The following is a 22,044-nucleotide window of genomic DNA, read 5'->3' as shown; positions in this document are numbered from 1 at the left end:
GAGAGACAGAGAAAGAAAGTAAGGGAACATGAAGGGAACAAGGACAAATAACATTTTCCCACTGACTGTAATTGCACATGTTGCACAACTGTCAAGACTTAACAGTATAATTTACCCAAATGAAAAATTTCCTAGGAGTCTCATTAGTTGTCAAAGGCTGGTGAAGTGTAAGAGCACTATTTTTAAAGTTAACCTACCAGAATAAATCCATTTGTATAGGCATTAGTGTTCAGCAGTACGAATTTTCCAGTATTCTGAAAATCAATGTGTTTACAAGATTCAAATCTAAATTTCTGAGTCTCAGTATGGCAAGGACCATGACAGTGACATGAGTGGAAAAGAGTCAATAAGAGCCACTTATTTGCATGTGTTTGTGAAAAGAAACACATCACATGAGTTTGTGTTCTTGTTGCATGAGCATTGTCCCAATGACATGGTTTTATTCCCAGCTGGAGATTAGGCATTATGCAGCCACTCCTTAACCCCCTCTCAATTTCCTCTCAAGCCCTGGTGGAATGTGGAGGGCAGTCAAAGTAAAACTTGTACTTTGAGATAAGAACAGTTTAATAATTGAAATTAAAGTACAGTAGTAATGGTAAATAATAATGATAATAAAAATGGAAAAAAACAAGTGATGTACAATGCAATTGGTCACCACCCATTGATGGGGGCCAGACCTCCCTTCCTGAACCCAGATCAGCCACCCTTCCAGGTAACTCCTCCCATGTTATATACTGGGCATGATGCTCTCTGGTGTGGAATATCCCTTTGGTCAGTTTGGGTCACCTGTCCCAGCTGTGCTCCCTCACAGTTTCATGCGTGCACCTCCTCACTTGCAGGGCATGAGAGAAGGAAAAAAATGTCATCAGCTTGGGATAAACATGGCAAAACCCCAAAACATCAAGTATTATCAACACCATTCTCATTCGGAATCCAAAACAGCACTGTAACAGCTACTGAAAAGAAATTAACTCTACCCTAGCTGAAACCAGGACATGCCCTGAATTCCTCCAACTGGCAGTGGAGACATTAGACCCCCTTTCTGCAAGCAGCCACTGATTTTCCATTATCTTGGAGGAAGATCAGTGTCCCAGACCTCTCCTGCTGTCAGATTTGGTTGAAATTGCCCAGTGAGTGCAAAAGTTACAGGAACAAACCAACCTGTCTGGAAAGTTGCAGCTCCTGCACAGCCCTGGTTTCCTTAGAGACTGAAGATTGATAATATATGTTTTAATCAATCTTGCTGTAAATATGCTATATGAGCGTGTTGCTTTTCTAATACTTTATTATAATTTTATGTAAAAATATGCAATGACATGCTTAGTTTTTTATAATGGCCTTGCATAATCATTGTCAATAAATTTTTGTAGTAAGACATACTCTGCTTTGTAAGCAAGTGTTGAAGTCAGTGTCCTGGATAGCTGCTGACAGAGAAGCACACCAGACCCAGGTCCTGAAGGCCAGATTGCTCTACTGCCTGACCTTGATACAAAAGTGTTTATGAGAGAGAAAATAATTCCAGATACCCTGTCTCCAACCAACTGCACAGCTTGTGGAGTTGTACCATTTGATTACATATTCACCTCCAGATTATACAGAATTTCTGAAATATTGTCAAAGCTTTTAATGTAAGAAAGAAGTGCATTAACTTTCTCTGCAAGTACTTTTTTTTTCCTTGGTGGGAACCGAAATGTACCACCGGCTGCACCCAATATTTTGATGGAGCTGTCATACAAACATTCGTCGCTATGGCACTTTCCCCTACTTTTTTCACACTGAATAGAGTTAGTCTCAGGCACACTAGCAATGTGAATATTGCAGTGTGGGAGACTCTCAGGTTCAAAGCCAGTGTTGTTACCTTGCTGTGTGAGTGCTAGTTGTTAAAAATTGCTGTGGTTTCCTATTGTGTACAAGAATACTAATTGCTTCAGCAGCATGTAGGCATTCAGTTTTCCTCTGCTCAAAAAGGAGACTATGGTGATTTGAAATGTAAAAGTATAATCATCCTAGATAAATTGGACAGCACTTAAGCAATCAAAAGCTAATGCAGTCTTGTAAAAGTAGTTTTAGGGAAATATTTCAAGCTTTATTCACTCAGATAGCATTTTCAAGAGCCAAAGCACGGCTTTATTTTTTCTTTCTGCACAATTGAGCATTAAATATTGCACTGAGACACAGCAAAACAGGTTTCGCTATCCTCTAATACTGCCTAAGATTGTTTTCAAAACAACAGATTTGCCATCAGCCACACAAGGCATCCATCAATTGACCAATTTAAAAAAAAAGTGGGAGTATTTGCATGCTGTTAGATTATAGTTGTCTATATTTTTTAGGGTAAATTAATTTTAACAATTTTATTTCCTTTATATATATATTTATAACCTCTTGGCTGCCCCAATGAATTGTTTTCTTTGAATTCAATTTTTTTTCAATTCTGAAAAAAAATTATACCATGTAATGTCATGAAAAGGACATTTAAATGACTTTTAACTGGTTTAATTATTTAGAGCTTACATTTGTTTTATATTTTCTTGTCTTACATTTTTTTCCTCTTTTTCTTCTCTGATTGCCTTTATTTAAAAATCCTTTATGTTGTTCTTCTCTTTCAACTCTCCACATTTTTAATTTCTTATAATTTTTTTTTGCTAAACTGTCACCTCAAATCAGTGGCAACAACAATCTTCAAAGGGAATATGCAGTGTCTGAAGGGCATCCTTCTTCTTCCTGAATTATTTCCCAGCAGTTTGTCATATTGTCTGTTTTCTTTTCTGAAAAACATAATTTTTCATTTGAACAAGATAGTATGACCTATTCTGTCTCGCTTTGCCTTGTTTGACATAAGCAAGTATTACTTATTTGGACAAGTAATTGCTAATTTTGGCTGAGGGGCTTGTCTGCTCTCTTTTTCTTCACCCGTAACCTATGACAATTTCTGAGAAGAAAATCAGCAAACATAAACTCTACAATGCAAATTATTGTGATTTACATAATCCATGACTGCTGAAACACGAGGACAATAAAATGCTCTGGAAAACATAATGCAGAGGTTTTTCATTACTTACCAAATAAAGGGTAATTTCAGATTTTGTCAGTGATACACGCTTGCTTAGGAAACTCGTGGTTCCAATGTTTTGGTAATATTTTGTTCTCTAACTGATGAAGCTGGAAAAGCCACTTTCTCCTTTGGCTGCAGTGCCAAAGCCAGCAATGTCCCAAGGCAACAAGGATGGGGAAGGGTCAAGGGTCTAGACAGGGAGCCACACAAGGAGTGGCTGAGGTCACTTGGGCTGTTCAGCCTGAGGAAGAGGAGACTGAGGAGAGACCTCCTCGTGGTCTGCAGCTTCCTCACAAGGGGGAGCAGAGGGGCAGGCACTGATCTCTTCTCTCTGGTGAACAGTGACAAGACCTGATGGAAAGGCAAGAAGCTGTGTCAGGGGAGGCTTAGGTATTTTTAAGGTATTTTTCCTAATATATATATCTTTCCTAGCTATTAGGAAGTTCCCATAATTATGCTTTCTGTTCAGAGCCTGGGTGAAACAGCTCTGTAAGCATTTGCATGACTTCCTGCAGGAACGGCTGTTCTGGATGTACTTTGAAAAGCTGTGGGATGGAGCTGAGCTTGTAGATTAAGACATCTAAATGTAAATGTTTATGTATAAATGTGTGCATGTGAGCTAAGTGTCTGAACCCATGTCAGAGTCACTGTAGGTGATGGAAATCTGAAGTGACTGAAGCCACTACCAGATGGGATGCTCGTATGTCTGCAAGGGATCGGTAGGATTTACAGGAGAATTGTGCAGTTTTGTTCTGAGCTGGCAGCAGAAGGTGAGCAGAGGTATTCTAGGGACATCCAAAATACTTCCCCGGATAATCTTTTTTTACAGTGACACTCAAGCTCACCTGGCTGAAGTGGGCAGGCTGTCCTTGGGAAGCATAGGATCCGAGGCCTGGATCTGAGTGTCAGCCTTGTTGTGTGGCAAAGGTTGTGACTAGCAGGTAAAGGTTTATTCAAGAGTTTGATTTAAGACTCAGGTTATTACTGTATTTGTCATGTGAGCACCTCATTCTATAATTTTTATATATATAATATATATAAAATATATATATAAATATATATAATATTTATAATATTTATATATATAATATATTATATATATAATTTTTTATAAGAGAAAGATTTTTTTAGGGTTTTTTTCCCTCATTAAATTCTCCATTCATTTATAAATAATTTGGCAAAACCGAGAAAAAAAGCCAATGATTTGCCCAAGCCAATCCAGAGTCATGAGATTAACTCCCAAAACAGAGCAGGTTGTACATTTTCTGTTGGTCAGATTTTGCCTTCTTTGACTCTGTTTTGTGGTCCTAAGAGTTTATCAGTCATAACATCGCTGTCTCCAGTTGACTTTGTGCTCATACAGATCCTTACACAACATAATTTCTCCTGAGCCCTTTTCCAAGCCAATGTTGAACTCAACTCAACTGTTACAGCTTTGGGGATTCTATTAAGCTGTAGAGTGACAGACTTTTTACGAACTCTCCTAGGTCTGTCTGTGTGTACGTGTCTATATATGACCTCCAGGAGAGGTCATACATCCTAATTTAAAGCTTGGCTTCACAAAGAACAAACTATTTGGAGGACAGAAAAGCCTTGCCTTTTCCCTCTAATGCAAATGGTGGACATTTCTTCCCCTTTTTTACCAAACCCCTAGGACAAGAGCAAAAGGCAACAAGGGGTCCCGAAAGCTCTACTTGGAATCTTACTCATAGAAAGAGAAAACAGGCAGGCAGGGAGATTTTTCTGAGGAACAGCTGCAATATTCACACGCTCACTTTCACGTGGGAAAGGCATTTTCTGGTTCCTTATATCCATTCATCACTACTATGTACTATTGCCAACCCCAGGAGAAACATGGGTTTTGAAAAAGCAAAGCATACAGATTTCTCCACCTTAGATTTTACTTTAGTCTTGAGGTATCCAGATGGAAACAACATGTTTGATGTACTTAAAGCTACAAATTTGATTTCATCTTCAGGTTCGGCATTTTGACACATGTAATTTACCTTATAACAAGAGCCTCACAGCAAGAAATTTTGAGGTCACAGGCAAAAAGCCAATCTACAGCTACTTGTATCGAGCTGTACTTCACATTCTCTGAAAGGAGTCAAAATGAATAAGGCTTTCCTCATTTTTAGTGATGTAACAAATTTTCACAAAATGAATTATTTTCAACAGAGAAAAAAAGACAAACCCAGAAGACCTTGCTGTGGGTCTTTGCAAGCTGCTCTGTGCCAGTCAGGCTTTACACAACCAGGAAGTGTGTTGGCTGAACAGATACTAGCAAATCATTTTTAATACCTCATTTCAGGTCTTTGGAGATTAATTTTATCATAAATTTGGAAGCCTGATTTAATTGCGCTAATTATATTTTCTCTTGGGAATTGATGGATTACTACATGGCATATTCTCACTGTGTGTAATGAATCACACTGAGGCTTTCTCTTATTTATACCTGCTGAAAGTCAAGGAAATAAGTTACAATAGGCATTAAAGAAACATGCACAAATTTAAGCTAAACCATTTGCTACATATTATCGCCCCTCTCATGGATCTGTCCTTACGATGAGGAGTCCATTCTTCTGGAAATAATTGCAGAAACCCCATTTTAATTCTCTGTCTCTGGGGAATTCACTTAAAAGAGAACACATTTCAGACACGCAAGACATCTACAGTTCCTCCTCACATCCCTCTATTAACATCCATCCACCCATCCACATGTACTCATTTTTGAACGGAATGCTGTGGGTGTGGAAGTAATTACAGCCACCACACTTCCCAGTACTTGTGATTCCATCAGATATAATCACGCACATGGTTGGCACCTGATTTCACTGCTGCTGGAATTTGCCACTGAACGGAATAAGGGATTAGGTGACATCCTGTCACAGAATAAAGTTCATCTGTCATGTTCAAGTACCAATCACCGGGATATCTTGTCTTTTGTACAGCTTTGGAAAATCATGTTTTCTCCTGGTCTCTGCATGACCTTTCCTGCTCAGTGTTCATTTAATGCCATAAAGTTTATAATCAGTATTTATCATTTACGTGGAAAGAAAAACAGTCCATGCCTAAGATGAAGTAATCATTAAAAGTATACAGTGTGTTTTCTGTCCTCTTAATTCCTTCTGTGCAATCAAAAAAACCCCACAAAAGTATTTTTTTCTTCGAGTAAGAGAGGTTCATAAGATCTAATTCTGCAGCCCTATCTTCATATCTTTTCTTATAGTTTTGTTCTGAAACTTTTTTCTTTCTCTCTGGCTTTTGCAGGCAGAGCAATAGCTAAGCTAAGAACAAGTACATCTCGAGTTCAGCCTTGATGCTGAACTGCTATCTGGCCTCTCTTTTCTTTCCCCTCTGCAAAAAAGTGAGGTCCCTTGCCCACCACTTTGGTGAAGAGGCTCCTTTCTGGATGTTTCTGTGCCCTCTCCACACCGGGGGAACAGCAATATTGAAGAAAAGTCTGCACTACACTGCTCAGGCAGTTAGACATTGTGCAGACTCCCAGAAATTCAAGCAGAAGTTGAGCTGCTGAGGGATTTCTTCTGCCAGTGGGGAGCACAGGGTAGGATGTTGCAAAACACTGAGTCCAGCATGCTCAGCGGAGAGTTGAGCAGGGGGGACCAACATCTCATTATTTTCCTGACCTGACAAACACAGTATTTTGAAAGCACTATATGCTCTAATTTGACTGTATGGTTATTCCTTTTTAGAATTGCATTTTCTCAAATGTGGTATCACTAAAGGCAGACCTTTCTTTCAGATATGGCAATCATTTCCCCTTAATTAATTTTGATAGTTTGTTCATCTTCGTGGAACAGATCTTCATGAAGAGAAAGAAGGGCACATTTCCTTCAGGAGCGAGTTATGAACACATTAAATTGAAAAGCTGCGATGTTCTGTCACATTAGCTTGGTCCCTACAACGCAGCAGTCACGCTTGATAAGCGGCGACATTAAGAATAACATTAGAGAACACAGGCACGGGGTTGTGATGGCAACCAGGATACCTATCTGCCCATTGTTACAGACATTGCCCTCCTCATTTATGCCTTAGGGAGTGATGGACATACAGAGGGAAAAGAATCAATATGTTTCTCAATTTTTTCTCATGGTTGACAAAAAAAATATGTGGATTATAACTGGACTTTCCATTGAGCTGTAATCCTATAACTTCAGTGCTGTGGAAAAATACATAGTTATGTTATGTTATGTTATGTTATGTTATGTTATGTTATGTTATGTTATGTTATGTTATGTTATGTTATGTTATGTTATGTTATGTTATGTTAGATACAGAAGCACATGGCAAAAGTGATAAAATTTATTACAGTAATTATTGTTTATTTATTTATTTATATAAACTATATGTGTGGGCGTATAATGTTACATAAACACACAGAAGCAGTTTTCCAGGGCGTCTATCACTGTCATACCAAAGTGCTGATACTGCTCTGAGGAGGAGGCTGATTGCCTATTTAAGACTCTTAAGTGGCAGCAAGGATTATTTTCTTCTGCTTTTGACCTACCTTTCCCCATTTCTGAATGGCTGGTGCTCAGTTCTTTCTTTAAGCCAGTTTTCTGGATAGGGCTTGCTTATTAAAAGTCACAGACATTATTTTAAATCACACTGCTGTCAGTGAATCTCTTTAGTGGATCATACTTGCTGTAGAGTCCTGAAGGTTTCTGGCTTGAACCTTAGCACAGATATCTTTGAATGATATCCTCTGATTTCACTTAACAGTGTCAGGGGATTTTTCCAGAGCCCTTGGTGTTATTTTCACCTTTTCATTGGAATCAATAGTACCAGCACTGTTCCCACACAGCCTGATGAGGTCACATTTAGGCAGACACTGACCACTTCCATTATCCCACTTGTGCTTTCCTTTGCTCTCTTTCCTACATATAATTCAAATCAAATACTTATTTCAAAGAATATATTTATTCTCTTAAAACTAGCCTTGGATGTGATGTCCAAAAAGAGCTTGAAGCTAGTTAGGTGACCTTTGTGCTGGAGCTAGTGCCTATGATGTGTAAAGCCCCTTGGTTTCTCTCTTGCCAGCTGTGCCTGTGCTGCAAGTTTACAGTGACAGGAGCTGCCACTAGTGCTCCATATTTTTATGCACAGAGCTAAGACACAGATCTCTGGTTCATTACTCTGGCTCCTACAGTGCAAGCAAATTATAATAGCTTAAACACAGTTGGGTTTATTTTTAGTCTGAAGGATGACAATATGGCCATGGCAGAGACTGGAAAAGTAGGTAGAGAAATTCTGATGGTTCAGCTTTTCTACTTCCTCAGGACCTTTGTGGAGAGTAAAGCAAAAAGAGGTAGCAAGGAGAAACACAGGCTATAACCTGTGTAAATCTCCTGACTCCTACTAAAAACAACTTCTGTGGAGAAGGGTTTTATACTCTGGTATCCCCATCAAGGGAAACATGGAAGAGAATTTGGGTTATATAATAAACACATGCTTTCTCTGTATCTGTTTATGCAGTGAATCACCCTTTAGCCACAATCACTCTCCTATCCAGGCAAAGCTGCCTCTGGAGAGCAGGACCTACCCCTGGAGAGGAGCCCAGGGGCAGGGCTGAGCCCATGCAGGGCAGCGTGGGGAACAGCTCTGGCATTTTTCCTTTAATTTTTATATATGAGTAAGACAGCAGGGGTGCTTAGAGTATTTAAGGACAAGGCAGTCCTCAAAATAACTCATCTTACAATTTGTTTTCCGTCTCGTTTTTCTATTTTTCTGCAGAGTTAAATGTAAGGGAATCTGACGTAAGAGTGTGTGATGAATCGTCATGTAAATATGGAGGAGTGTGCAAGGAAGAGGGTGATGGCTTGAAATGTGCATGTCAGTTCCAGGTAAGGGCTGCTCACCTTTTTGTTTTCCATTTCTAACAAATCTTTCAGGTGCACTGAAGTATTTGTAGACTCACTGCTTCAAAAATTCCTCTCAGCAACAGGCTTATGGACTCTTATCATAAGCCCCTTTTTCAATGGCACCGATTGGATCAGATAATAGCAGGGTCATCTATAATGACAGTGATCTTAAAGGTTATGAATTAGAAGAATTAGTCCGCTCAGGAAAAAAAAAGTTGATAAAATTGTCTTCTGAAGTTTTTTAAAAAAGTAAATACCATGTTCAATTTTTTGTCAGTTTTTGAGCCTTTAGTTTACAGTTTTTGTAACTATCATGGCAATTCTTATCTCCTCCCGCCACCAACTTTTTTAGAGAAAAAGCAATACAGCAGTTCTTTCTTTTCACAGTTTATAGTCCAAACAAATGTATGAAATATTATGTACAAGGCTCACAGTAAAACTGGAAGAGCTAGCAGTGTTATCAGCAAACCCTGGAGTGGGCCATCTTTCAGTGTTTTAAAAATAATTGTGTGTACTGTTTCCAATAAATAATAAATCAAGGGGAACCAGAATAGCAATGGTGTGTATATGATCTTACACTGGTTTTGGATTCCAGTGTTTCAGAGCTGGCTTTTGACAGGGCATTGTTCGCCTGTGCTGGGGACATTGTTCTAACTGCCTTTTAGAGGGAGAAAAAATTCTTATGAGAAGAGGCTTTATCATCTGTCGCAGTCTGTCTGTAACATTAATTTATGCGAAATAGTAAAATCAAAGCTCAGTAATGATTAAAAAAGGAAAAAAAAAACCCAACAAAACCAAAAATAAATACAACCCTAGGATAACCAAAGGTTTAATTCATTTTCTGTAGGTGGTAAATTTTGTGACTTCCTAATAACCAGGTCTTGAAGATGTAAAAAAAAACCCAAAAAACTAGTCCATGTGATAAACTGTTACTTTGTTTTGAAGAGTGTGTTTTTTACAAAAGTATTGTTTTAAAACTACTTGCATTTTATTTTTAAGTACAGTTTACTTGTACTCCTTGAAAAATTTATTCTATGCTCTTAGGAAAGAAGTCTATGGGTGAGGAGAAGATACTGTGTTTTTCAGACATAGCATGTTAAAAATCTTCCTGGAACTCCCAAAGTTAACTGAGCTTTCTCAATTTGCTGCAACTAGCAGCACCAAAATTTCCAGGCAATACGCCCCCAGACCAAACTGATAGGTTCTTCACATGATGGACTATCTGAGAGCTAGCTAATTTTTTTCTGATATTGCAAGGTTTTGAAAGGAAAATAGACATATTTGTATATAGTGTTTCAGCTGAAGAGGAAGATGTGGGAATATCAGCCTGTTGTTCCAGAAGTGTGCTTCTTATTCACCACAGACCTGGATAATTGTGCCACTGGTCCCATCCAGCAAGGCATCTCTTATGTTGTTAAAAACTACAATTTTTAGAAAAATGCACCCCAGCAAGAGAGTTGCAAAATTAAATTGATCCAGGTTGTGGTCAGGTGAGATGTTCCTGCTAGAGGGTAGATCACAGAATCCATGAATATGCTGAGCTGAAACGGATCCACAAGGGTCATTGGGTGCAGTTCCTGACCCTGCACAGGACACCCCAGGAGTCACACCACCTGACAGCACTGTGCAATTGCTTCTTGAACTCTGTCAAGTTGGGGCTGTGACCATTTCCCTGGGGAGCCTGTTCCAGGGTGCCTGTGCACCCTCTGGGTGAAAAACCTTCTCCAGATATCCTGCCTAAACCTCCCCTGACTCAACTTCATGCAGTTTCCTCAGGTAACCACAGAGAAGAGATCAGTGCCTGCCCCTCCTCTTCCCTCAGTGGCGAATTTGTGACTGCAATGGGTTCAGATCAGGGAAAATGGATGACAAATTTCAGTGTTGTTTGAAACAGCTATTATGTCATGGCAGCAAGAGCTCTGCAGGATGTAGCCAAAGACTATACTTTGGATGAGTTTTACAAAACTTGAATGAAAAATAGATCCACACCTAGTGAGTGTGTTATGAACTAGTGGGGGAGGTAAGATAGGGTGAGGTGGGTGGGGAGAGAGGTATCATGGGGCTCTTTTCCAATCTCAGTAAGAAAGGCTTGACAACATTCAGGTTAATAAGATAAGAGTATAATAGGACAGAATAGGAATAGGAGTAAAGTGACAGTGAGCAAATCTTACAACTCATTCAGATGTTGGAAACTCTGAAATCATGCAGCACTGGATGGATTTTCCCATGATACACTGTGTGAAGCAGATCCTGTGCAAAAAAAGATGCTCTTCCTTTTGGGCATTTGAGGTATTAGAGGACTTCCTCACAAGAAAACAATTTTACTCCTAGAGGGTGCTCGCAGGAGAACTTGGAGCTATACTGTACCAAATCACTAAAGGCTTACCAAAATGTAAAAAAAGAATCCCTTTACTTTTCATTTTCTACCCTCAGGGCAGAACCTGCAAATTTAAAACATCATGAAGAGACTTAAGGACAATTGAGAATTATCTATTGAACAGAGAATTACCTATTGGAAAGTATTGTCCCCCTCAGGAGTGGCCTGTTAATTACTCTCTAGAAATGACTCTTCAGCATGGCATGTGACAGGACTAATGGCTGTGGTTGAGTGTCTGAGAGCTACTCACTGTGGGAAAGTATTACAAAACTGTTAGGAATAATTTTCAGAGCTGGCAGCATGGTTTATTTTTGTCTGTACCTGCTCAGTTCATTCTCAGTTGGTCATCTATGGCAGGATAACAAAGGGTTGGAGGGTAATTCAAAATTATGTTTTAAGATTTCAGTATTTTGACCTTTATATATGTCAAAGCACAAAGAATCTGTTGTGGGAGAGACTCTCATTTGCAATTTGGAGAAGAAACTCTTGTATTTTTAAGTAATTTTAGCTCAACTAATGTTATTTCTGCATGCACTCTCAGGGATTGAACTATACCAGTTTAATCACAAATTTTGTGTGGTTAAGCTATTTGGTAGCTACTCTGTATTTCATCGTTGCTTCTTGATTTTTGTTTTTCATTGGGTTCTTTTTACATTGGTGTGTTGAAATGCAAAAGGTGCCTGACATTACAGTTACCACTGCATACCCAAACAGGGCAATATCTCCTTTTCCATGCTGTGAGGCAGGGCTTGGGTCTATAGTTCAACAAAGGTCCTGCAGCACTCTCAGATGTGGGGCAGATTGGTGATCCCAGCATGTTAATGCACATTATGTGTACAAGGGGTTTATAATCCATTTCTGTTTGAATATAAGAAAAGAGCAAAAGGCAGGTAGCTTCTGCAAAAGCTATTCTGAATGATCAGTTTTTCTTCCTTTCTTTCTTTATATTTGTATCAAATTCTACTAAATTTAAGATTTAAATTTTTAATGTAGTAATAAAAAAGTAATATTATAGTTGTCAACCAAGTAAAAGACGCATGATATTCTTGAATTTAATGAGAATGGTGATCATTTCCACCTCCTTTGTAAGACTATTCTGACCAAAAAGGTCGGCAAATCTCCCCTTAAGCTCTGTTCTCCTTAAATTCTCCTTTGCTCAGTTTCATCCCACTGAGCCTAGTCATACTTTCTTGTATTATTGTGAAGTTTTCTCCTTCCTCAGTGTTTATCCTTCAAATACTTCTAGATGCCTGACATATTCCCTCTAGCCAGTACAAAGTCCCACCATAGTTATTTGGTGCTTTTAATCTTTCCTACTGAATTCCTATGTTCAGTCCATGTGGAGTTAGACTATTATTTCAGTGATCCTAGAGGAATACATATAGTGATACTGAAAAACTAATATATTTCAAATCATTCTTTAGCAAAAGGGGTTATAAGATGCTGTTAACAACTCAACTATCTTCCTGTATATTAATATGCAGATGAGATTAATCACTTGATTTCTGTATGACTGGGTTATTTTATCACTTCTTTTCCAGTGTCACACAAACTATATTCCAGTTTGTGGATCAAATGGAGACACTTACCAAAATGAATGCTTCCTCAGGAGAGCTGCTTGCAAGCACCAGAAAGAGATAACAATGGTATCAAGAGGACCTTGTTACTCTGGTATGTAAAACATCACTTTGTGTCACTAATGAATGATGTTTTATGGTTAGCTCTAGTTTTATCCTTAATTCCAGCAATTAAAATTTTCATGCTTTTCAAAGAATGAAATAACTTGGAAAACCCAAGTCCTTTTTAGGAATGGAACCTTTTGGTAGACAAGAAATCTGATATATCTTCTGATACACTGACAGATTAATAAATAAATATTAAAAGTTGAAATTCTTTAAGAAAATAGATTATGAATGCTTCTGTGGTGCTTATAGAGGAGCCTTGATATTCATCAAAAGGCTTTCAACAAATTTGGAGCAGGTATTAGCCATTTCTTTAGGACTTTATTTTTTGGATACACAGAATTAGTGTGGCATCCAACAAGTGACACTGATCATCCTGACTGCTCCTCTACCTGTATCCAAGGCATCAGCTTTGACTTTGGGTCATTACATTGAATATATGCATAACTTATAAAATCATTCCACCTCACATTTCTAATGAACTTGCCTTTTTTGTCTTTCCACATATTTAAAGCATAGGTTTTCCACATTTCAAATACATGGGACAGGTTTTCATTGTCTTGAATATTACAGCATGCTCTTAGACATAGAAACTGTAACCACAGAGGTGTTCAGAACCTCTGGGTGGCTTTCTCAGAATGAAATTAAATGCTCAGTAGTGTCAACAACTGCAATCTTTGGTACATAAATAACACACACAAAATAGCAAATTGTGGGACGTCCCTCATCTTTGGATGCAGAATGATTGCTCAGATTAATCTAAACAAGGTTACAACTCTATGGCGGCCAAAAGTGTGACTGTGGGTCAGATGCACACTCCTTACTAACTTTATGTTGGTTAACTGCAATGGCCATTTAGAGTTATCAGATTGGAAACTCACTGGTAGCTGCAGAATCTTATCTGGAAATTAGAGTAAATGCACAAGCAGGGTACCTAGTCCAAGTCCTCACTGCTGCCAGTCCTCATTTAAATGCAGCATGGTTCACACCAGCTGCTCTAAGGCCTTTGACTGCACCACAGACCTATCCTGAGGTCTGGCTCATGTTTACTAAGGTCCAAAACTATCTGTGTTGTTGGTCCTAATACTGAAGGAAGCCCATGTTTTGTGCCCAGCAGAGAAGCATAATTCCATCATCCCTCAGGCAGACGACTGAATCTACTGTCTTTCCCAATCTCCCACCTGAAAATTATCTTCAGATGCTGCAGAAATAGGAAAAAATGCAATCTAGTTTTGGAGGACTCACATATTACAATAGCAACACCCAGGAAATACAAAGGTTTGAACTGAAGATGTATAAGCAAATAATATCTTTTAATTTCATGCTTAGGTCATTTTAAGAAATGGACACACAACATAAAACTTTCTATCACTAAAAATTCTAGGATAATGTTTTAGAAACAACAAAAATTTGTTTATATATGCATTCTACTAAGAAAAAGAAACTTCAAAATGAAAAATCAATTCTTCTCAGCCTCAGGTTGCTGGCAGATAATTACTACACCGTTCAGCTAGTATGGGAATTTTTTCAACCTTCCTCTCCTTTGCTTTAAGTCCTACATAAAACCCAGGAAGTGCAGCATAATTTTTAGCACTTGGTGTAATAGATCAAGAAATGTGCTGAAACACAACACTCCAGAAAGTACTGAAAACGCATTTGTGAAGCAGAGGTTCTGATTCAGGCTGCATACTGCACTTACACTGTTAGTGTTAAGTGCCTCGGCAGAGCTGCAGTAGAATGGTACCTGCTGCTCCCTGAGTGTCTGATGTGCTCTGGATGGCATGAAAATACTGGATGATAAAAGCCATCATCAGGAACCTCTCCATGCCCTGCCAGCATGGTGACATATTTGTGTTCTTGATCTGTTACACATATAATGGAGAGCCAGATACTGCAATTAATAGATATTTTGTAAACCTCCATTAATTTTTGCTTCTTGCCTCTGACTTTAATATTAAAATGCTTTGTTCTAGGGCATCATTGGGGGATGAGTACAGATTCACTGGTTTCCTATCCGAGTTTTGTTTTTTCAGAGCAAAGGTTCATCCTGGTGGGAAGCATCCAAGACAATAGGATGAAATTCCTCCTTAGCATTAGAACAGCTGTTTAATATTTGAAGTACATCAGACTTCTGAGTCTTATACAAGAACAAAATACTTCCCGTTTGCTAGGGATTGATACCTTCGATAGCTATGGCACCAGAACAGGCTACACTGAGTGATTCAGTCACTAAATCATTATTCTGTTTCTTGTCAGGTAATATTTTGATTAAAATTTTACAGACATAGTTGATTTGCAGCATATTTATTTATCTCCTTTGTCAGAAGACTGTCAGAGTTTCAATATTCTAAAATAAGCAATGTTTTAAAAAGAGTCAATTATAGGTGCTTTAGAAATAAACAAAATGCAAGCTTTGACGTTAAAAATGGTTGTTTAGAGAAATGAAAGAGAATATATGGCTGAAATTTTGAGTCTGCATATACAGGTTCTAATATTGATTTTGACTGCTGCCAGATTTATATTATAAGCACATGAAAATATAACCACACAATGATGTAGTATTTGATTATACTTGCAGTTTCTCGATGTACTGTATACATTTGGAAGCCACAATCCATTGCTTTCTGTTGGGATTTCTAAGTTTAAAAAAAAAAAAAAAAAAAAAAAAAAAAAAAAAAAAAAAAAAGAGTAAAGCTATTTACAGAACTAGAAAAAACACAGGAATTATTCTCTTAGGAGCTGCTTATGGAAGGGTCCACTTGCCTAATTTGTCAGTGGACTGTTTGTCCTCCTGTTTGTACTTAGAAGTTTGGAGCTGTTCCCCTAAATGGAGAAAATATGGGTCCAATTTTCATGATACTTTGAGTTAAAAGCCCTCCCTCCTGAATGAAAGAAGTTGCAAGCGTTTTTGGTTTTGGGGAGTCTTTTCTGCCTCTGCATCAAAGCAGACCCAGAATACAGAACTGGCTCCTGTTCAGAAAGAACAAAAAAGGAGATTCTGACTGTAGCTGTGTGCTTACAGCATTCAGATGCTGTGTCTGATCCAAGTCCTTCTTTGTGTAATTTATCCAGAAACTCCTTATGGATAAAAGCAGCTTACAGCAGCAGCCTGTATATTTGTGTATTAGCACATTTTTATAGAATCAGGAAATGGTTTCTTTTGGAAGAGACTTTAAAGATAATCCAGTTCCCACCTCATGGCCCTGGGTAGAGATATCTTCCACTAGACCAATTTGCTCTGAGCTCCATCCAGCCTAGCCTTGAACACCTTGAAGGAAAAGCCACCTATTTGGAAAAGGGTGGCTTAAGTAAAGACAGAGGCCAATCACTCCTCCTCTAATTACTGGCCAGTGGCTGGGGGAATGCTGCTTGTGCCCAGCATCTTCACTTCTTTGAGCATCTTTCCTGACAGATCTTGGTGCATGGAGGCAACTTTTGAAAACCCTGAATTCTTTAAGGGCCTGAAAAGGAGGGCTGCTTGTCCAAGTAAGTTGGAAAAAAATGCTACTCTTTTAACCAGCAGCTGCCTGGGAAAATCTAGCCAAGGCCCAGGAAAAGAATAAAAAGCTGGAACACCAGCTTAGTTTAGCATGGTTACCCTGGAGACAAGAGTCCTAGCATAGCTCCCAGGGAAAAGTTGAAAATGATACAGTGTTATTGAGGATGACAGGTTTTTTTTTGTTTGGTTTTTTTTGGGGTTTTTTTTTTTTAATCCTTTTTGAGCACTGAAAGGCCAGAGAAGTAGAAATTAATCTATCCTGCTGCTGTGATGTCCTGCCAAGTGGACTTCATGTATATCAAGCCAATGATCTGTAGAGATGGGTGTTCTGAACATCAGCTCCATGATTTCCAGGGTGCTTTCCACGTGTGGTACCTGCCCTGCCCCCCATACACAGGAGCCCCTCACACTGGAGCTAAGCAGCATTTCTCACCTCAGGGGACAGCAGTCAGAGAGTGAGAGCTGGAAATAAAGACACAGAGAAGGTCAAGCTTCTTTGAGACATTTTGTCCTTTGTCTTCTCTATTACATGGTGAACTTGCTCATATTTTTATGTCAGCTGCCTCTCTCCCAGAACAGGTTATGACACAATTTCACCACCACAAATAATCCTATATATTAACTCATATAAGTAAATTATGCTACTTCAAATTTCTTAATGAAGCAATACTGCATCCTAAGGCATATTTCTCAGTGACTCAACAATGACTTTTTATATGGGGTTGTCTGCTTTGTCAGTAAGGTGGGTTACTATTGATGGAAAAAGGAACCTTCTGGTTTTTGTGTTAATTTCTATAAGGTTCTAAGCTCAGTCTGTTAGACACCAAATAATGGTATAAGAGGAAAGAAAGGAAAATTAAGGAGAAAGAAAAACAAATCTCCATTCCTGATACTACATGTGACAGGAGATTATTTTTAATGTGTGAAGTGACCCAGTAATGTGGAATTTCACATGTTCATCCACGCACTAGAGGGAATTATTCTTAGAAATATAGCTTCTTAAAGAAAAGCAGGGAAGGGAACTGAGCAAAAGGAGGGTCTGTTTTTTCCTCTGATGTGAACAATGACTTCATATGTGGAAGTAAGATTCCCACTCCTCTCTCTGTCTGGCCCCCTTCTTTCAGTCTTTAGCAAATAAATTCAGCTGCTTTCTCCATCTCCCAAGCAGGCATGAAAGGAGAGGTGTGGAATGAGCAGAATGCATACTCTACTCCTCTCCTCTCAGCTTCCAGAGAAGCTAATCCAGTGGGAATGGGAAACAATTCACTGGGAGTACTTGCCATTCCATTCTCTCCTCTCCTCCTCCTTTGAGCAAGAATGGCAGGAGATTTTGTGACTCAGTTCATGTGTTTAAGGGCTTTTCTTTACTGCCATGCTGGCTGGAGCCTGTGCAGAGTGCTGCCCAGCGGGATGAGCCTGCTAAATCCCTGAACACATCCATGGTGCTCTGAAGCAGGGTTGGTTGGCCAGGGGTGTTGAGGAAGCTCAAGCCCTGCTGACACTTGAACTGCTAACGCAAATGGGATCCAGCTGAAAGCTGTCACTCATCAGATGCTAATCCAGTCAGTCAAATGTCAATGAAATAACGATGCTATTAGAGCATCTTTATACAAAGTGATTGACTCAACTGAGAGAAGCTATTTTGTCATTAGATGGCTTAAATCAACTTTACTTGGAGAACCAGTTGTCTTCTGGAGGTACACCTGCAGTCAAGTGAATTATGTGTTGAAGTACTCCTTGAAGTAACACTCCCAGGGCAGAGTGAGGAAAAATAAACATTACAAAATCCGACTTTGTACTCTTTTGGGTTTAACAAATTTTAATCTCTAACAGTTGAAAAGAGGGTAGGAAAGATATTTGGTTTCAGTATTGAATAATGCTGTTCCTTGAGTAACATCTTGACAGGGAAGAGAAAGACTAGGGCACAGTGAATATGGACAAAGCATATTAAAGGATGCCAGACCTTATGTGGGATGTTTGTTTTTACAGCTGACTCATGAAATGTAACATCTGTGTAATGTTTTACAGTGACAAGTTCCTGAACTAACAGCTGCTCCTGGAGCAATATTTTCATTTGCTTTCTTTTTTTTTTCCCCTCCCCCTTTGTTTCTTTTTCAGATAATGGCTCTGGGTCAGGAGAAGGAGGTGAGTACCAAACTCCACTTATCTTTGGTTTTGGTCTTTCTTTCAAACTAATGTGTGCCAGTTTTATGCACATATATGTACACATGGCTACCGTATAACACATGAATTGAGGGAGAATTATGGCACTTAAAATAAGCTTAAAGGTTGCAGTGTTATTGGACTCTCTCAGAACAGCACTGGTAGAGGAATAGGTTGTAGTGTGCATTTCACCAATATTGTTCTTTCAGACTTGACTTATATAATTTTGCATTTGTTACCAGCAATGTAATGTAATATTGAGATCCCTATTTCACCTGTATTTCTTTCCAGAAAATGACCATTCACAATACCTTATGCTCGGTCAAGCTTGTTGCATAAAATATAGAACAATTGCATTATGATATCTATTCATATAAAGTATTTTACTAAAGTATTTTTTGTTCAAAGCTGTATATTCAAAGAGGGAATGTAGCACTGATACTGGTGGTAGTACAAGTGTTCCCATCTTTGAGCACATCTTAATCTTCTTCCAAAGATTAAAAGGAAATTACCTTAATTCTATCTTTGATACTACTAACAAGAATACATATAGAATAAAAAATACGAGACACAGATATATACAAACACAGAAAAACTCTTTGCTTTAAGTTTTGGTAGTATTAAGGTGTTACAATTCATACCGATGAGACTGAGTTTTGAAGTACTGTAAATCTTGTATAGCTACACAAAAATGTGCTTTTGTGGAAAACCATCTATGGCATCACTGTGCAGCTAAATGTAACAGTAAACTTTTCAAAAACCAGGAGGTAGCTCACTCTTTTTCCTGTAAGGACATGAATGGGGGCATTTCCCTCCCCCTTAATAAGCTGCTATCAGTAAATTCCTGGGCCGCTGCTACCACAGGGCCATTCTCACCTTGGTTTCCTTTTGGGGCAGTGTCCAAAGAAAAAATTTTCTGCTCAAACGCTTCCTCTTCTTGCCTCCATAGATAACTTTTCTGATGCATCACACTCTTTCCCCAGCTCTGTTTGCTTCTCTTTCCCCTTTCATTAGCCAGCCTGTTATTCCACTATGACTGCTCCCTGCAAGCCAAGTTTTCTGGCCTTGGTGCTGCTATGCAGTTCTTGTAGCAGACAGACGACAGTAATTTAGTCCATGTTTCACTTTTATTTTTAGAACAGTTTTAGAAAAAATTAAATGCCGTTGAGATTAGTTGGGTTTGGGGTTTTTTTCAGTACTTTCTAACTGCCCACAAAAATCTTGGTTATAGTCCCTTGTAAATGTTACTGTGTTGATCTGGAAGAGATTGGCAGCCAGCTGATAGATGTCAGGATTCTTTGGGTAACTTTAAGAGCAGTTTGGAAAAATGTAGGCCAGAACATGCTATGTTTTATTGGCTGCTCACTGAAGAGTTGAAAGGGGCAGGAGGATTTGGGGCAGGAGGCTGAACACAAATCCACCTGTGAGGGCAAGAGAGAGCCACATGGGTTTTTCTTTGTCATTGCTGTTCTTTTTGTTCTCACTTGAAATGTTCACTGAGCCTGGGACAAAGAGCTGGGGAGGAAGGATTCGTGGACAGGCTTTGTTAGCTGGGGCTGAGCATGCCAGTGCATTTGAATTATTTATGCAAAATAGAATGCCATCGGCTTAGGAGGCTTGGTGGTCCCTGGATACCTTGCAGAAGTAGTTGGTGCATTGTCTTGGGAGGTGGAATATGTAGATTCAGTTCACTTTAGGCAGAACGAATTGAATCTGGCTCCCTTGGCCCCAGGTGAGTTTCTGCACTGCCTGGTATTGAATTAAGAAGGAACAATGTACCCACTCTGTCCTCCAGCAGTTTTGTGACATTAGGCGTTCATGTATTGGGGTTTCTTCTGAGTGCCTTTGGGCCAACTGAAATGTTCCTTCTTCTCTTCAGTATGAAAACAGTTGGGTTTAGTTCTTAATTTTAGGTTAAGGAAAAAGAAATTTAAACAATGAGACACTGAAAATCCTGCTTGTCTCTTCTTCTGTTTTTTTAATACATCTAGGCTATTTGTGACACATTGAATTATTCCTGTCCAGGTGCACCATCCTCACTAAACTGGGTGTTGGGTAATACTGCTGTGGGACAGCTGGTTAGTCTTCAGTGTGCTGAGTCATTTTCTGTGTCTGAAAGCAATCCTTCAAGGAATGGAATCCACTGCTGCTTTGGTTATTGAACTCTGCTCTGGCTGAAAATTCAAGGATATTTTTGTAACTGGAATTTGGGTTTTTTCCATATTCAAGTATCTGTAAAATTGTTACATGAAAACATTAAAACCTGAAAAGTCTTTACTACAAGCTAAGGGAGTTTAGAAGCAAAACCAGACTTCTAGAAGGTTGTTGGATCTATTGAAGATGGAGATGCATTGTTTGGTATCCAAACAAGAAGAAGAGATAGGAACCCAGGCAGATGGTGACCTGCAGGGTAGAGGTGCTCCATGAGGCCCTCTGCAGTTCTACCTCTCTGGTTATTTCAGCTATGGGACTGTCTGCTGCAGAACTGCATCCTGGCCCAGCCTTCCCCCTCTTCTTTTGGAGGAAGTCAGGATATACTGAGATATAATAATCACCCATGCCGGAATGTTTAATCTCATACTCTTGGATAAGGGCGCTCAAATGGGAACTTGATTCCCTGGGGACCCTCTGCACCCTATGGGTTAGGTGCAGCTGCTGCTTGGAAGCACGAGGAAGCTTCAGTGGAAGTGGAAAATCACTGGGATAAGTGAGAGAGAACCAGCAAGCAAGCAAACATGCTAGCTTAGAGACTTGTGTTTCCTTCCTAGGATCTGCATTTGTTAATCACAGAATCAGTGTTTGCTGTGTTTCTCAAACATGCAAGCTTAGAGACTTGTGTTTCCTTCCTAGGATCTGCATTTGTTAATCACAGAATCAGTGTTTGCTGTGTTTCTCAAACATGCAATTAGTGTGATTGTGTATGCACCAGTGATACCCTCACACACAGAATGGATGAGCACAGCTGCCTGTGTGCAGTCAGGAGGCATTCCAAGTGCGGTGCAGATGCACTGTTTGCTGGTGGATTTTCAACCTTGAAAGTACTGGGAAAGCATCCGAGTTGTGCTCTTCAGTTGCTACAGCTCTGGCTGAGACAGTCTCCACTGCTGAAATTAGCTGCTGGCTACGTGTTTAGCTAAGATTTGTGCTACTGATTCACACTGTTCTTTTTAATTTTCTGTATTTCATTGCAGAACAATTTCATTAATTTGACTTCATGCAGATTCTCCCTCCTACTCCCAAACTGTATGATGTTAATGCATTCATTTCTACCTTAAAAAAAAAAAAAGAAAAAAAAAAAGAAGAAGAACAAATTTGACTTAGAAACAAGAGAAAAATCCACAAAAGTCCTCTTCGTCAAAGCTGTTTCAGACAATATCTTGCCTTAG

The 22,044-nt window shown here is 39.1% G+C and overlaps 1 protein-coding gene across 2 annotated transcripts in view; it reads left to right on the top strand.

Annotated features, from left to right (window-relative positions):
- TMEFF1 (transmembrane protein with EGF like and two follistatin like domains 1) overlaps nt 1-22,044 on the top strand; it is a 116,695-nt gene that overhangs the window by 58,944 nt on the left and 35,707 nt on the right. For both annotated transcript variants that reach the window (XM_063398247.1, XM_063398239.1), the window contains exons 2-4: nt 8,810-8,919; nt 12,856-12,985; nt 18,614-18,640. In XM_063398247.1, the coding sequence (XP_063254317.1) occupies nt 8,810-8,919; nt 12,856-12,985; nt 18,614-18,640 (267 nt within the window). The remainder of the gene's footprint in view (nt 1-8,809; nt 8,920-12,855; nt 12,986-18,613; nt 18,641-22,044) is intronic.

This window comes from Prinia subflava, chromosome 1 (assembly GCF_021018805.1).
Source record: "Prinia subflava isolate CZ2003 ecotype Zambia chromosome 1, Cam_Psub_1.2, whole genome shotgun sequence".
Taxonomy (NCBI): domain Eukaryota; kingdom Metazoa; phylum Chordata; class Aves; order Passeriformes; family Cisticolidae; genus Prinia; species Prinia subflava.
The sequence above is the reverse complement of the archived record's forward strand: the minus strand, read 5'-3'. Positions and strand labels throughout refer to the sequence as shown.